The sequence below is a fragment of the Cnephaeus nilssonii genome, assembly GCF_951640355.1.
Source record: "Cnephaeus nilssonii genome assembly, chromosome: 2".
Taxonomy (NCBI): domain Eukaryota; kingdom Metazoa; phylum Chordata; class Mammalia; order Chiroptera; family Vespertilionidae; genus Cnephaeus; species Cnephaeus nilssonii.
This window is the reverse complement of record NC_137073.1, coordinates 10,999,306-11,015,212: the sequence shown is the minus strand read 5'-3', so window position 1 is coordinate 11,015,212 and position 15,907 is coordinate 10,999,306. Positions and strand designations below refer to the sequence as shown.

The 15,907-nt window shown below is 45.4% G+C and overlaps 1 protein-coding gene across 1 annotated transcript in view; it reads right to left on the bottom strand.

Moving 5' to 3' along the window:
* LOC307110189 (acyl-coenzyme A synthetase ACSM1, mitochondrial-like) overlaps positions 1 to 8,999 on the bottom strand; it is a gene marked incomplete at its 5' end in the record, with an annotated part of 41,505 nt that extends 32,506 nt beyond the window's left edge. Inside the window, 3 exons of the mRNA XM_079789192.1 lie at positions 888 to 1,028; positions 4,397 to 4,604; positions 8,768 to 8,999. Of these exons, the coding sequence (XP_079645318.1) occupies positions 888 to 1,028; positions 4,397 to 4,604; positions 8,768 to 8,999 (581 nt within the window). The remainder of the gene's footprint in view (positions 1 to 887; positions 1,029 to 4,396; positions 4,605 to 8,767) is intronic.
* Positions 9,000 to 15,907: the final 6,908 nt, after the last annotated feature.

Here is a 15,907-nt window from a genome sequence, read left to right as displayed (position 1 = left end):
TGTTCACAACCTTTCAATAACGCCCACTGTTTTCCCAATAAGCTCAATCTCTACACCAAAGTCCCCACGACCCTGTGTGCTCTGGGCCCTACTCACTTTCTCAGCTGCTCCCATCTGTGCCTCCATGACACCCTGAGCAGCAGTTCCTCTCAAATCTCTGTAATGTTACCTTTAATATCTTCGTGCTTTTGCCTGTGTTGTTCTCACTACACAGACTCCCCCACCCCTTTCTTTCCACCCCAATTCCTTCAGGATTTCACTTATAAAGTGTTATCATTAGAACAGATACCCAGTGTCCACAGACACCTCCTCTACTCCCTGGTCTGCTTAATAAGGTACAAAATATATATTACTAGTTGGGGAGGAGGAAGTAGGAGGGAGAAGATTGGTTTAATATTGGTTAAATGATTAACCCAAGGCTATTTCTTCAGCCTCTACAATTATTTATTTTAGGTTAATGGCAGTGGCTTGATTCCAGGTATTACTTCCCCCTAATGGCTCATGATTGGGAAACTCCACCTCCGTATCTGTACAGACCACATACCTAGAACTTTCTGTCCTCCTCCCACCAAACCTGGAACCAGTGATAAAGACACATGGCTTGCCATGAGTGCAGCTTTCAGAACGCCTGCTGCCTCCACCCATGTCCCCTCCACACCTGTGAAGGTGCTCAGGCAGGACCCCCTTGTCACTGGGAGGCTTCTGTCAACACACACTTAGAAGTCCAGACCTTCGCCTCTGAGACCCTCAGTGGTCTGAACCAAAGAGAGCAGAAGGGAGAAGCAGGATGGACTTGGTTCTACTTAGAGCACCTTTCCCAACACACACACACACACACACACACACACACACACACACACACACTAAGTTGGTGCCCTCTTTCCTACCATGAAGGGAAGGAGTGTCGCAAGGAAAGTCCATGGCTGTGTTTTGCCATCTTGGGGAAGCCGGTGGTGCCACTGGTGAAAAAGATGACCATTGGGTCCGTGGTCTTTGACTTAATGCAGGTGTGATTTGGGGATGCTGATCTACAAAGGGATTGAACAGAAAAGGAGAGAAGTCAAGTCTCCTGACTCCACCCTCAGGGTAAGCCAAAGAAACAACATAAGGCTCAAATGCAGAAACCTGGTTTGCTTGTATAGATTTTAGAGAGAGGAAGGGAGAGAGAGAGAGAGAGAGAGAGAGAGAGAGAGAGAGAGAGAGAGAGAGAGATGGATTTGATGTTCCACTTACTTATGCATTCTTTGGTTAATTTTTGTATGTGCCCTGACCAGGGATCAAACCCACAACCTAACCAACTGAGCTACCGGGCCAGTGCAGAAAACTGGAGTTTTGCAACACTGGAGGAAAAACTGCTTTCCAGGTCTGAAGCATCGAACAGAGTTTATGGGTGACTTGGGTAAGAGCACTGACATTTCTTCATTTTAAAAATAGGGAAAACACAGCCAAATATTTTATAACTTAACAAACATTGAAATAGAACTTACTGTTTCCAAAAATGCTCTACAAGTAAATGACTTACAAATAAGAACTCATTCAATCTTCAGAGCAATCCCAAGAGGTGACTATGCCCAACCTGTCATGCTCCCTTTGTGGATGAGGAAACTGAGGCTCAGAGAGTTTAGGTAACTTGCCTGAAGACATACAGCCAGCAATTGGCAGAGCCAGGGTTCAAACCCGATGTGATGCATAGACTTTCCTCTTACTCACACTGCTAATCTTGCTTTCATACAAACTAAATTTACAGGAATTTCACTCCATAACCTTGGTGGTAGGTGGGGGAGGGGGAAGGAGCAGAGAAAGCGAGGGAGAGTGAGAGTGAAAGAAGGGAGAATCACTGGGCCTTGATTCCTGGGAGCTTCTACACTCAGCCTCCGGGCCTGGCTGGCGATGATTGGGTTTGTGAGCTTCCTGTGTTGATCAAATAAACTGCAGATCATCCAAATGCTGGAGGGAACACTGGCTCTTGCTGAGAAATGGTACAGTCCTGACTCTGGGCAATTTAAGGGATTTTTCAACAGTACTATTTTTTAAAAATGTTTTATTGATTTCTGAAAGGAAGGGAGAGGTAAAGAGAGGTGGAAACATCAATGATGAGAGATAATCATTGATTGGCTGCCTCCTGCATGCCCGCCCCCCTCCCCACACCTTGGATCTAGCCTGCAAACTGGGCATGTGCCCTGACTAGGAATGGAACCTCGACCTCAGGCTTCATAGGTCGAAGCTCAACCACTGAGCCATGCTGGCTGGCCAACAGTATTATTTATTTAAGTTTTGTGTGTGTGTGTTTAACTCTCTGACTTTATTTGTTTATTGAAATTATAAAAGAACGTTTATCTAGAAGCCACAGAGGTAGTAGAGGTGAGCCAGCGGGGCTGCATTGGCTTCGGAAACAAGTTCGGGCAGAAGAAGGGCCCTTAGCGTGAGGAGAGAGAGAGGCAAAGGTAGCGCAGGGGGAGGTGAGGGCGTGTTCCCTAGAGGGAGAGCCCCAACTCCAAACCTTAGAGTCCAATACAAGGTGTGACGTCACTGTGTTTGCCTTTGGGGGTCGAATAACATTTTACTTTTAAAAAAGAGTGGTATTTCAAAAAAAACAAACCCAGTGCAACTTATTCGTTATAAACCAGTGTTACCTCAGAAAAATAAAAGAGACAAAGAAAAGACACCCAGCAAGGTTTGAGCTGCGGGTGGAACAGGGGCTCTGTGAACTAAGCTCCCAGGTGATCTGATCATAAATCCCTGCCCGGGCAGGGCATGGCGGGAGGCAGGCCCCTGACACAGAGCTTCTCTGGTGAAAGGGTTATCTTTGCCTTAAGCAACCCTGTCCATTGCTCGTGTGCATCTAGGTTAACACGCCGTTGAAATACGGGGAAAGTAATATCCCTTGAAGGAGGTGTGACCCCTCAAGAGAGCAGAGAATCTTAACTATCCTGTAATCCCATCCCCACCTGGCTTTTCCCACCTTAGTCTTTCTTGCGTCCCCTCCTGAATTTCAAGTGCATGATAGAAGCTAGAAAACAGTTTTCCTCCAGAGCATTTGAGGTCTTGCTGCCCAGCACATATTGTCAGTTTGGCTCAAACAAACTCACAAAACTTCCTGCAGGTCTGGGCATTTCTTAGGTAAACATTGTAAAAAACACCCGAAGGCTCACAGAATTAAAGGATTGGAGGTGGAGGGTCTCTCTGACCTCCTGGCATTTCCCTAACTTTCGAAGGACACCCACACCCTGGGAGGTGTTTGCCCCAAAAGCCCCTGCCAGTAACAGCCTCATTTTTCTTACAGTCTCAACTTTCACCTTAAGGAATCATTTTAACCTCTCATTCAACTTATTCACATATATGTTTTATATTTATATATGAACTAGAGGCCCAGTGCATGAAAATTCATGCACTGGATAGGGGGTTCCTTCAGCCTGGCCTGCCCCCTCTCACAGCCCGGGATGCCTCAGGAGCAGGAGGTGACCCGGTGATCAGGAAAAGGTTATACCTCCATCACACCTCTGCTGCTGCCACTGCCAGCAGCACAAGCCTTGGCCATCCCTGGTTACCTGAGCCTCGGGCAGCCCTGGGCAGCTGGGTAATCACCATCAGAGGCTTACCTGCACCTCGGGCCAGCCCTGGGCAGCTGGGCAGCTGCCATCTGAGGCTTGCATGTGCCTTGGGCCACCCTGGGAGGCTAGGAAACCATCATCCAATGCTTGCCTGTACTTCCAGCTGGCCCTAGGCAGCTAGGGAGCCAACATCTAAAGATTGCCTGCACCTTGGGGGTCGGCTGGGCTTCCAAAATCAGAGGTTTGCCTGCACCTGGGGTGAGCCCTTGTCGGCTGGGGGGCTGAGGGGACTGGGGGGTTCTGGACGCAGCCATGTGGAGCTGCTAGACCTACTTGGTGGTGGGACTGGCAGTGCTGTGCACCTGCTGACCTGGCGGGGCTGAGGGGACTACGCACCGCCATCTTGGGGCTGTGGGCGCTGCTATCTTTGAGGGCAGGGCAGTCAATTAGCATATTCCCTCCTTATAGGCTGTGGGCGCCGCCATATTTGTGTGGGTGTGATGGTTAATTAGCATATTCCCTCTTTATTACATAGGATAGTGTCTTAGATTCCCACTACAAGAAGCTTGGAACACAGTAATCCTCTGACGTTACACCTCCTTTCACATCCCCGGGGTGTGAAGCATAGAAGTGCAATGTCCTGATATTGCAGATGAAGTAACCTTGGCTAAGAGAGGGGAAGGAAGTAGCCCAGGGTCACACAGCAGGTCAGGGACATAGCTGGGAAAAGGTTTCTGGAGGCAGGCCTGGTGAGCTTCCTACCACCAGCTGTCTCTCTACAGCGCTTGGGTGTGCATGGCCTTCTCCTCTCCTCAGAGAGCACCTCCATCACACCCAAAACTCACTTAATCAGAGATCGGAAGTCCAGCCACCCCTCATGGCTGTGGTCAGACACCAAGAGCTTAATTTTCAGAGCGGGACACTTAGAGGCCACAGAGTCCACCTCCGGGGCAAGGGCATCTGTGGTCACGATGCTCTTGGCATTCGACTTCTTCAGTCGGTAGAGAATGTCCTTGGCCTTCATCTGGGTGGTCCCTGGCATGAAGATAATCCCTGGGGATGAGAAAGAAATTATTTGATTCATTTCCTCTTTCACAACCATGGGCTTCAGGCCTGTCTGATCTGCATAGAAATCTCCTAACCTCTTGATACACAAAGACCCATAGTCTCAGCACCACCACACCACACCCAAACCTACCCAATCAGAACTGCATTTTAAAAATTTTTGTTTAAAATACATTTTCATTGATTTCTGAGAGGAAGAGAGAGATAGAAACATCAGTGATGAGAGACAATCATTGATTGACTGCCTCCTGCACACCCACATTGGGGATATAGTCTGCAACTCGGGCCCATGCCCCAACTGGGAATTGAACCATTACCTCCTGGTTCATAGGTCAATATGCAACCACTGAGCCAAGGCGGCAGGTCCAGAACCTGCTAAAATGCAGGACCTCCAAGTGATTCCCACGCACATTATAATTTGAAACGCTTGCCATAAACCTTTCTACTCTAGATGGGTGCAGCCAGCAGACAGGTGGATCCTACCTTGCAAGAGTTTACATGGGACCTGGGAGCACAGATGCAAGGAGGATATTGTCTCTGACATAAGGAATAGCTGCATCCCAGCCCCCACTTTTCTCCTCACACCCCCTTCTCTCATCCATGTATCATTGGGAATCCCTTCATTCCTTCATCCCTCATGTCCAAATTAATCACATTGTCCCTTGAACTTTCCTAACTTCCCTCCCTTCCATCTGTTGTCACCAACAATTAGTTCAAGTATTTGTGTGCACCTATTGGATTCTAATCTCCCCACCAGATGCCTTGCCCTGGAACTTCCATATTATAATCTGTGTAAGTTCCAAAGAGCATCAACTTTCCCCCCACATTTACTATTGTTAGGACTAGAAGGCAATGAAATCCTTGACAGCCATTTGTAAGCTTCTGGCCACAGGAAAACAAAGAGCAGGAAATGCTTGCCAGACACCAGGAATCAGACCATATAAGGAAGTGAAACTGTCCTGAAGACACCCAATGGCACACCTGTATTCCATCCCCAGCAGTTCAGCCCCCAAACCCACTGAAGACAATAGATTCCCACGTGACAGCATAGAAGGATGAAACTCCTGCTCCTGGGCTCACCATCATCCCCTTGGCTCGGTGCTGTGCAACCCTTCCCTTTGGGAATCCCACCCCCATCCCGTTTTCCTTAAATAAACTCAATTTTCTTTAATCACTCCTGAGATGGCCATTTAGCCTGCCTCCCCACCACGTTCACCTTCACTTCTCTTCACTAACACCTGTGTCCTCTCTCCAGAAAACTCAACGCTCCCCGTTCTGACACTGAAAACGCTGCCCATGCTCCACCTTTCGCTTCCACCTCTATTCTCTGTTTCAAAATAGCCATTCACATAGGCAACTCCTGACTGTAAGCCTTTGTATGTGCCAATCCCGTTCTTGGAATTCCCTTTCTCTGCTTCTACTCCTCTTTAGTTATGCTTTTCCCAGAGGGCTGAGCTCACATCTTGGGATTCTCATGGGCCCTCTCTTAGCTCTACAGGTCACATGGCTTCTTTATGCTTCCTTTGCTGTTGCTATTCACGTTTAATTCCACAGGAACTAGATGGATTAATCAACTATTTTATGAGGAAAAAAGAGAGAGAGAATATATAAGCAAGAGCATGAACAGACTGTTGTGTGAACATGTGATTCAACTGAAGTGATTAAAAAAATCCACAAGTCCCATACTGATTCTAAATTAGATAGGTAGGTAGGTAGGTAGGTAGGTAGACAGATGGATAAGCAATTAAAAGGGAAAGGAAAGTCTCTATAGAAAATGCTAACTAATGAATGTAGAGGGGGTGATATAAACAGAAAATCCTCATGTAAAACCACCATAATAATATTCAACTCAGTCAAGAATCATCAGTGGTCACTCAACCCATGGGGTGAAAGTCAGTGGGAGCAGGATATTCACTAGACTCATAAGTGTTGCCCCACAGACTTCTTACTGGTCAGGAAGAGAAAAGGTGCCTTGACACAGTGGACTACCACCCTTCTAACGAGATGAACAGTGTCACTGATGGAAGACAAAACAACTGCATAGACCCCTCATGTGATGCACCGACAAAGTCACAACACTGTCCTCCCAGCACTGCTGCTAAGATGTTTTAAGATGAATATAATCATCAAGCAAGAGTCAGAAATACACATTTGGGTGCACCGCCTGCAAAGCAACTGGCTTAGACACTTCAAAATGTCATTGCCATGCGGAAAAGGCTAGAGAACCCTTCTAGGTTAAAAGAGACTGAGAAGACATGACAACTAAATGCAATGCATGAACCTCAATTGGATTTTGGACTTAAAGAAAGAAATGGCTGTCAAGGACATTATTAAGGCAATTGGGAAATGTGGACTATGGATAGCTATCAGGTAACATATATTGTACCAATGTCAGACTTCTTGTTTGGTAAGCCTGCTGTGGTGATGTGAAGGAAATGTCTGAGATCCAGGGTTTATGAGTATTTACATGGTATTTATGGGTGTCACAATGTCTGCAACTGATTCTTTACTAACTCAGTGGGTGGCTGCAATATGGCAAAAGGTTGACAATTGATGAATTTCAAAAAAGCAATAATGTCTGAGACTGTGAAAGAGAAAGTGTGTGGCATCAAGACAGTCTCTTTAGTAAATGGTGTTGGGATACTTGGAAAGATACATGCAAAAAAATGAAACTAGACCACCAACTTACACCATATACAAAAATAAACTCAAAATGGATAAAGAACTTAAATTTAAGATGGGAAACCATAAAAATCTTAGAAGAATCCACAGGCAGTGAAATATCAAGCCTATGTCATAGCAATATCTTTACCGATACAGCTCCTAGGGCAATGGAAACTAAGGAGAAAATAAACAAATGGGACTATATCAAAATAAAAAGCTTCTGCACAGCAAAGGAAACCATCAACAAAACAACAAGAAAGCCCACTGCTTGGGATAACATATTTGCCAATGTTATATCCGATAAGGGTTTAATCTCCAAAATTTATAGGGAACTCATCCAATTATCAAAAGGAAGATAAACAATCCAATAAAAAAAATGGGCAAAGGACCTAAATAGATACTTTTCAAAAGAGGACATACATAAGGCCAAGAGACATATGCAAACATGCTCCAAGTCACTAATCATCCAAAAGATGCAAATCAAAATGACAATGAGATACCATCTCACACCTGTCAGAATGGCTATCATCAACAAATCAACAAATGACAAGTACTAGCGAGGATGCAGAGAAAAAGGAACCCTTCCCACATACTGGTGGGAATGCAGACTGGTGCATCCACTGTGGAATACAGTATGGAGTTTCCTTAAAAAATTAGAAATGGGGCTTCCATTTGAGCCAGTAATCCCACTTCTAAGAATATATCCCAAGAAATCAGAAACACCCATCAGAAAGGATATATGCACCCCTATGTTCATAGCAGCACAATTTATAGTAGCTAAGATTTGGAAACAGTTTAAGTGCCCATCACCAGATGAGTGGATTAAAAATGGTGGTATATCTACACAATGGAATACTATGCTGCTGTAAAACTAAGGAACTCTTACCATTTGTAACAGCATAGATGCAACTGGAGAGCATCATGCTAAGTGAAATAAGTCAGTCACAAAGATAAATATCACATGATCTCACTCACTTGAGGAATTAATGAACAACATAAATTGATGAACAAACAGATCCAGAGACAGAGATGCATCCATCAGACTGTCAATCCTCAGAGGGAAGTTAGGGGAGGGTGCAGGTAAGGGGGAGAGATCAACCAAAGGACTTGTATGAATGTATATAAGCATAGCCAATGGACATAGACACCACGGGGGTGAAGGCATGAGCAGGAGGGTTGTGGGGAGGTAAGAGGGGGATAAGAACACATATAAAATACCTTAATCAATAAAGAAAAAAAGAGAGAAAGTGTGTGTGTGTGTGTGTGTGTGTGTGTGTGTGTGTGTGTGTGTGTGACATTGTGTTTGAGCATATGTGAGGGTGAGGGAGAGAGTAAGGGATAAGAGGTAAAAATTTGTGAGGGAGTCTGAGAAAGAGAAAGACTGTAAAGAAGACAGAATGTAGGGGAAGAGAAAGCACCTGGTGTTCCTGGACCAGTTGGCTCTAGGACATCCCTAAGGTCTCTACGGGTCTCTCTGAGTCACTGACCTGTTCGGATGCAGCCCATGGTCACCAGCCACCACTCAGGCACTCGAGGCAGAATCAAGGCGAGACGGTCTCCCTGCTGCAGGCCACAGGTCTGTGTGAAGACGTTGGCTGCACGACAGGTGAAATCTGTCAGCTCTCTGAAACTCCACTTCACTTCGTCTCCTTGGCTGTTCACCCACCACAGGGCTGGGTTGGGGCCTCTTTTGCCTTCCTGGTCAAGATCATACACCATGTGTTACTTCCTGCTTCAGAGGAAAAGGGCACTTATTTCTCCAATCCACTGTCATAGGCACATTCCAGTGTGAGCATAGATCAGGGCCTAAAACCCCATTTTAAATCATTTAAAGAGTCAAGAAAAGTTAGGGGAGTGCTGTGATCCAGCCAACTTCTTCTGGTCTACTGTAGCCACCTCCTCCCAAGTCACATAAAACCACGAATAGCTTCATGTTTACAATAGCTCCATCCCCATGTGTCTTAGTTCCATGTAGACAGTGCCCCAGCATTCTCATCTACGAAGTGGGGACAATAATATTACGAAGATGGCGGCATAGGTAAACACCTGAACTTGCTGCTACGCACAACCACATCAAAACTACAACTAAAAGACAAAACTAATATTATCCAAAACCACAGGAAGGCTGGCTGAGTGAAAATTCCACAAGTAGAAGGAAAGAGAAATGTGCATTGAGTCCGGTAGGAGGTGCAGAGGTGTGGAAGTGTGGAGGTACAGAGGCACACACGAAAAGGGGCTAGCAACTTTCTAAGTGTCTTTTTCAATCAGGAGGGAGATACAAGCTCCCGACTGCTCTGAACTCCAGTTCCGGGTGAGACTCTGGGGACCCAGACTCATACGGAGAGAAACTGGACTGCCTGGCATCGGGCTGGAACTCGATGGCGGCTTTGTCTCAGAGGTGCTTCCAATGATCATTGTTCCTGCACAGTGCCACAGGATACAGAGACCCAGGGGCCTCTTCGGGGCAGGGCTGATGGGCAGCCATTGCTGTTTGCTCCCCCCTGGTGATTCCCTGAGACCATGCCCCACCCAATTTACAACCCCACCCACGCTGTGCCCAAAGGCTTTTGCATATGAATGGCTTGGCCATTTGCAATCTAAAACCTAACAAACTGCAGCTGGGTCAGAGAGTCCCAGAGCTTCCAAAAGAAGACCCAAGGCTCCACAATAGCTTGCATTGCTTCACACCTGGGCCTCATCTAAGCACCTCCAAACCCCAAACAAAGAGGAGGAATAGCAGATCTCTCTGTAGCTCCTGCTGGGTGGCCACAGGCAGTGGCTGACTTTGCCCCTGTACCCAGTGTACCCAGTGGTCAGAGTGAGACCATCCAGATTACAACGCTTCACATCCAAAAGAGACACACTCATGGAGCAGACTCAGTGAGTGCCAAAGCCCCAATGAAGCAAGTTCTTCCCTATAAGGGTGTCTCCAGCACAGAAGTTCTCCAATTGTAGACACAACTGGTCCTCACAGCCAATTGGCCTGGAGGTAAATTCCTCCCAGTGATACCAACAGCAATCAAGACTTAACTACAACACCACTGTGCACACAGCCCACAAAGGGGTGCACCAAGTGTGTCCACCTCAGGTAATTTGGGAGGCTAAGCCACTGGGCCTTATAGGACACCTAGCACACAAAGCCACTCTATCAACACAGGGAAACAGCCAAAATGCGTACACAAAGAAACAGGTCACAAATGAAAGAAATGGAGGAAAGCAAACTACTGGATGTAGAGTTCAAAACCATAGTTATAAGGTTACTCAAGAATATTCTAGAAACATCTAAGAAATATAGTGAAATCCTCAAGGATATGAAAAAGAACCAATTATAAATTAAGCATACACTGACTGAAATAAAGAATAATATACAGAGATCCAACATCAGACTAGAGCATCCCAAGTATCAACTCAAAGATTTGAAATACGAAGAAGCAAAAACACCCAACCAGAAACGCAAAAAGAATCCAAAAAATATGAAGATAGTGTAAGGATTCTCTGGGACAATTTCAAGCATACCAACATTCGAATTATGGGGGTGCCAGAAGAAGGGAGAGAGCAAGATCTTGAAAATCTATTTGAAGAAATAATAACAGAAAACTTCCCCTACCTGGTAAAAAAAATAGACTTACAAGTCCAGGAAGTGCAGAGAACCCCAAACAAGAGGAATCTAAAGAAGGACCACACCAAGACACATCATAATTAAAATGCCAAGAGCAAAAGACAGGGAGAGAATATTAAAAGCAGCATGAGAAAAACAGTTAGTTACCTACAAGGGAGTACACATACGACTGTCAGCTGATTTCTCAACAGAAACTATGAAGGCCAGAAGGGAGTGGCAAGAAATATTCAAAGAGATGAATAGCAAGAACCTACAACCAAGGTTACTCTACCCAGCAAAGGTATCATTTAGAATTGAAGGTCAGATAAAGAGCTTCACAGATAAGAAAAAGCTAAAGGAGTTCATCACCGCCAAAACAGTATTATATTAAACTAGAGACCCGGCACACGAAATTCATGCACGGGGGTGGGGATGTGTGTTTCCCTCAGCCCAGCCTGCACCCTCTCCAATCTGGGACCCATCGAGGGATGTCCAACTGCCGGTTTAAACTGGCAGTCGAACATCCCTCTCACAATCCAGGACTGCTGGCTCCCAACTGCTTGCCTGCCTGGCTGCCTGATTGCCACTAACCGCTTCTACCTGCCAGCCTGATCACCCCCTAACCACTACCCTGCCAACCTGATCGATGCCTAACTGCTCCCCTGTCAGCCCAATTGCCCCTAACTGTCCTCTCCTGCAGGCCTGCTCACCCCCAAATACCCTCTCCTACTGGCCCGGTAAACCCTAACAGCCCTCCCTTGCCAGCCTGGTCACCTCTAACTGCCCTCCCCTGCCGGCCTGGTCGCCCCCAACTGCCCTCCCCTGCCGGCCTGGTCGCCCCCAACTGCCCTCCCCTGCAGGCCTGGTCCCCCCCAACTGCCCTCCCCTGTAAGCCTGGTTGTCCCCAACTGCCCTCCCCTTCAGGCCTGTTCCCACCAAACTGCCCTCCCCTGCTGGCCCGGTCACCCCTAACTACTCTCCCATGCAGGCCTAGTCCCCCCCCCACAACTGCTCTCCCCTGCTGGCCTGGTTCCCCCCAACTGCCCTCCCCTGCAGGCTGGGTGCCCCCCAACTGCCCTCCCCTGCAGTCCTGGGTTCCCCACAACTGTCTTCCCCTGCTGGCTTGGTCTCCCCAAACTGCCCTCCTCTCCCAGCCCGGTCACTCCTAACTACCCTATCTTGCCAGCCTGGCCACCCCCAACTGCCCTCCCCTTCTGGCTTGATCGCCCACAACTGCCCTCTCTCTTTTTTTTTTTTTAATTTCTTTATTGATTAAGGTGTCACATATTTGTCCTCATCCCCCCATTCCCATCCCACACCCCTCCCCACGGATGCCCCAACCCCCTGTTGAACTTAACCATTGGTTAGGCTCATATGCATGCACACAAGACCTTTGGTTGATCTCTCCCCCCTCCCCTATCCTCCCTCTGAGGCCCGATAGTCCGATCGATGCCTCCTTGTTTCTGGTTCTGTTGTTGTTCATCAGTCTATGTTGTTCATCATTTCCCCTAGATGAGCGAAATCATGTGTCACTAGAGATATACTTATAAGAACTGAATGTGAGATGAGCAATAATAGTTATGCTGACAGGCAAATGAATCAGTCTGTAGTGAGTTTCGTTCTGGACCAACAGTTCTTTTGAGACCCAATATCAATGTCCACCAGTTCCTTATGAGTACATGTTGGCACTGACCCCTCAGCTCTGGATGGTGGACAAATGGTGGTAGTGCAGGTCCGACTCCCTCTGGTTTGGTCTCGGCCGGACCCAGGGGCACGGCTTCACCCGGACCCAGGGGCATGTGGCCTCACCCGGACCCAGGGGGTGCGCGGCCTCAACCGGACCCAGGACCCAGCCTCACCTGGATCCAGGGGCACACAGCCTCACCCGGACCCGGGATCCAGCTTCACCCGGACCCAGGGGAGGGGGGCCTCACCCAGACCCAGGGGCGCGTGGCCTCTCCTAGACCCAGGGGCATGTGGCCTCACCCGGACCCAGGGGCGCGTGGCCTCTCCCAGACCCAGGGGCGCGTGACAACTGCCCTCTCTTGCAGGCTATCTTGTGGCGGCCATCTTGTGTCCACATGAGGGCAGCCATCTCTGACCACATGGGGGCAGCCATCTTGTGTGTTGGAGTGATGGTCAATTTGCATATTACTCTTTTATTAGATAGGATGCTGAAGGGTATTCTTTAAGAAGTGGAAGAAGAAAAAGGTAAAGATAAAAATTATGAACAACAAAGTGATGACAGATACATATCTATCAACAAGTGAATCTAAAAATCAAGAGAATAAAAAGTCTGATGAACAGAATAAACTGGTGAATATAATAAAATCAGGGGCATAGAAAGGGAGTGGACAGACAATTCTCAGGGGGAAGGGAGTGTGGAGGGTGTGGGAAGAGACTGGACAAAAATTATAAACGTATGGACGACGACAGTGGAGGGGGGTTAAGGGCAGGGGTGGGGTGGGAACCAGGTGGAGGAGAGCTATGGGGGGAAAAAAGAGGAACAACTGTAATAATCTGAACAATAAAGATTTATTTTTAAAAATAAAAATAAAATAATATTACCTAGCAGGTCATAAAGTCCTGAAGTTATTTAATGAGTAAAGTCTACATAACAGTGTCTGGCACAGTAGGTACTCAATAAATATGACTATTAACATAATTGCTACACAATAAAAGAGGCTAATTTAGGTTCTGAATATTTGGGGAAATTAATTTTTTAAATCATTACCTCTAACAGTGAAATTTGTAAGAAGCAGACTGGGAAGGTCCAGGCCCCTATTCCTTCAGAGAAACATCAATAAACAGACTAAAATGGCTTTGTTGGGGCTCCTGAAACAGTCAAGGATCTGCAGTAACCAACAAATGGCCACACAGCTAACGCCACACTCAGAACGATAGGGCATGTTGTGATGTTCTGCTCACTTTTGCACACCCCCTTCTCTGATGTGGTGTCCCAGGGTTGGGAGGAGGTGTCGCTGGGTCCCCAGCCCCTCTCTGGGACAGAAAGAAAAGAGTGAAACTTGTTGGCAACATTCTGTGGGGGGTGAGATGTAGCTGGAAAGGAATTTATTTATTTATAGGTTCCCTAATAACAAGTAATGTTGAGCATCTTTTTGTATACTATTTGCTATCTGTGAGACTCTCAAGTAAACTGTTCAAATTTTTGCCCAATTTTCGACGGGGGTTGTTTCTTTTTTATTGTTGAGTTTGAGACCTTTGTATGTTTTGGACACAAGTCTTTTTTTTTCTTTTTTACTTTTCTTTATATGTCTTTATTATTTCTTAAATTTATCTAGGAATAGGTTTTCTTATAAGCAATTAAAGTTGTTATTAGTTTAAAATAGATTGTTATTAATTTTAAGACATTATTTGTAATATACGCAATTCACAGTATATACAGAAGGAAATAAGAAGAGAATCCAAACATATCACTATAAAAAAACAAACAAACAAAAAACAAACACCCAACCAAACACAAAAGAAAGCTGTAAAAGAGGAAATGAGGGACAAAAATAAAAGCTATGATATCAAGAAAACAATTAACAAAATGGCACTAATAAGTCCTTCCTATATTAAAGTAAATACTTTAAATGTAAGCGAACTATATTTCCTAAGGACAAAGATTGTCAGGATCTAACTATATGCTGTCTACAAATTATATAATTAATAAAACCAATTTAAAAATTCAGATTTTTTACAGTAAAATGCTAACAATATAATATCAATTTATATAATCAAAACCATATTTACATTATAATTCAAATTTAATAATAATTATTCACTTATTCATTCAATATTAGTTAGATATTATTACTTCTTAGGCATGTTCTTAGACCACAAGGATACCACGGTAAACAAGGCACACATATGTGCCCATAGGTAAATGGTTTAAATATTTATGGCCAATTTTCTTGTTTAGCTCAACTGTCTTATTTTCCCCAAGTTTTCCATAATGAACATGTTTTTTTAAATATATTTTTTATTCCCCAAATAAAACAAGTTCAGAGTAGAAATTCAGGCAATACAGAAACTTATGAGCAGAAAATGTTCTTATAAACAAAATAATTTTTCAAGTTTCTCATCACATTCTTGCTCCCTTACTCACTTTAGTAGTTATGTATTTTTGTGCTAAGGATTCATTTGATAATGTGATATTGACATGAAGCTGTTTTTGAGAAGATAAAATACAACCCTTAAACTAGATTTGAAATTTAAAATTTTAAGGGGTGAGATCTGAAACCAAGGGATATTGAGAAATCGTTTTAAAAGATAAAACACTGAGTAAGTAACTCAGCAGTAGAAAGAAATGAACAGCCCTGGCCAGTGTGGTTAGAGTGTCTGCCTTTGCACCAAAGAGTTCTGGGTTTGATTCCTGGTTAAGGGCAAGAACCAGGGTTGCAGGTTCGATCCCAGCCAGATACCAACTAATGGCTGTGTCTCTCACATGTCCATGTTCTCTCTCTTTCTCCCTCTCCTTTCTCCCTCTCTAAAAAAAAAAAAAAAAAAAAAAAAAAAAAATCAATGAAAAATATCCTCTGGTGAGGAATAACAAAAGAAGAAATAGAAAAAAAAAGAGACATAAACAACCAATCCACAAAACATTATGCTGAGTAAAAGAAACCATAAACAAAAGGGTACAAAAGCAGGTCAGTGGTTGCCTGGGGCCCATAGTGAGGGTGGGAGGGGATTGGCTGAGAAAACACAAAAGAAAGCTTTTGGGGTGATAGGCATAGTCTAGAGTTCAGTTTCAGGTGTACAAGCTAATGATTAGACATTTATTTAACTTAGTAGAGGCTCATTGCAAGAAATTTGTGTATGGGGGAGGGGTCCCTCAGCCCGACCTGCACCCTCTCCAATCCAGGAGCCGTCAGGGGATGTCTTATTGATAGCTTAGGCCCACTCCCCATGGTTCTCTGCTCTCTGCAGGGCTTGGCTGCTTCACTGCCACTGCGGGGATGAAGACTCCATGCCCCGTTGTCCGCTCTCAGCAGCGAGGCTGAAAGAACTGGGGGACTCCAGCAGG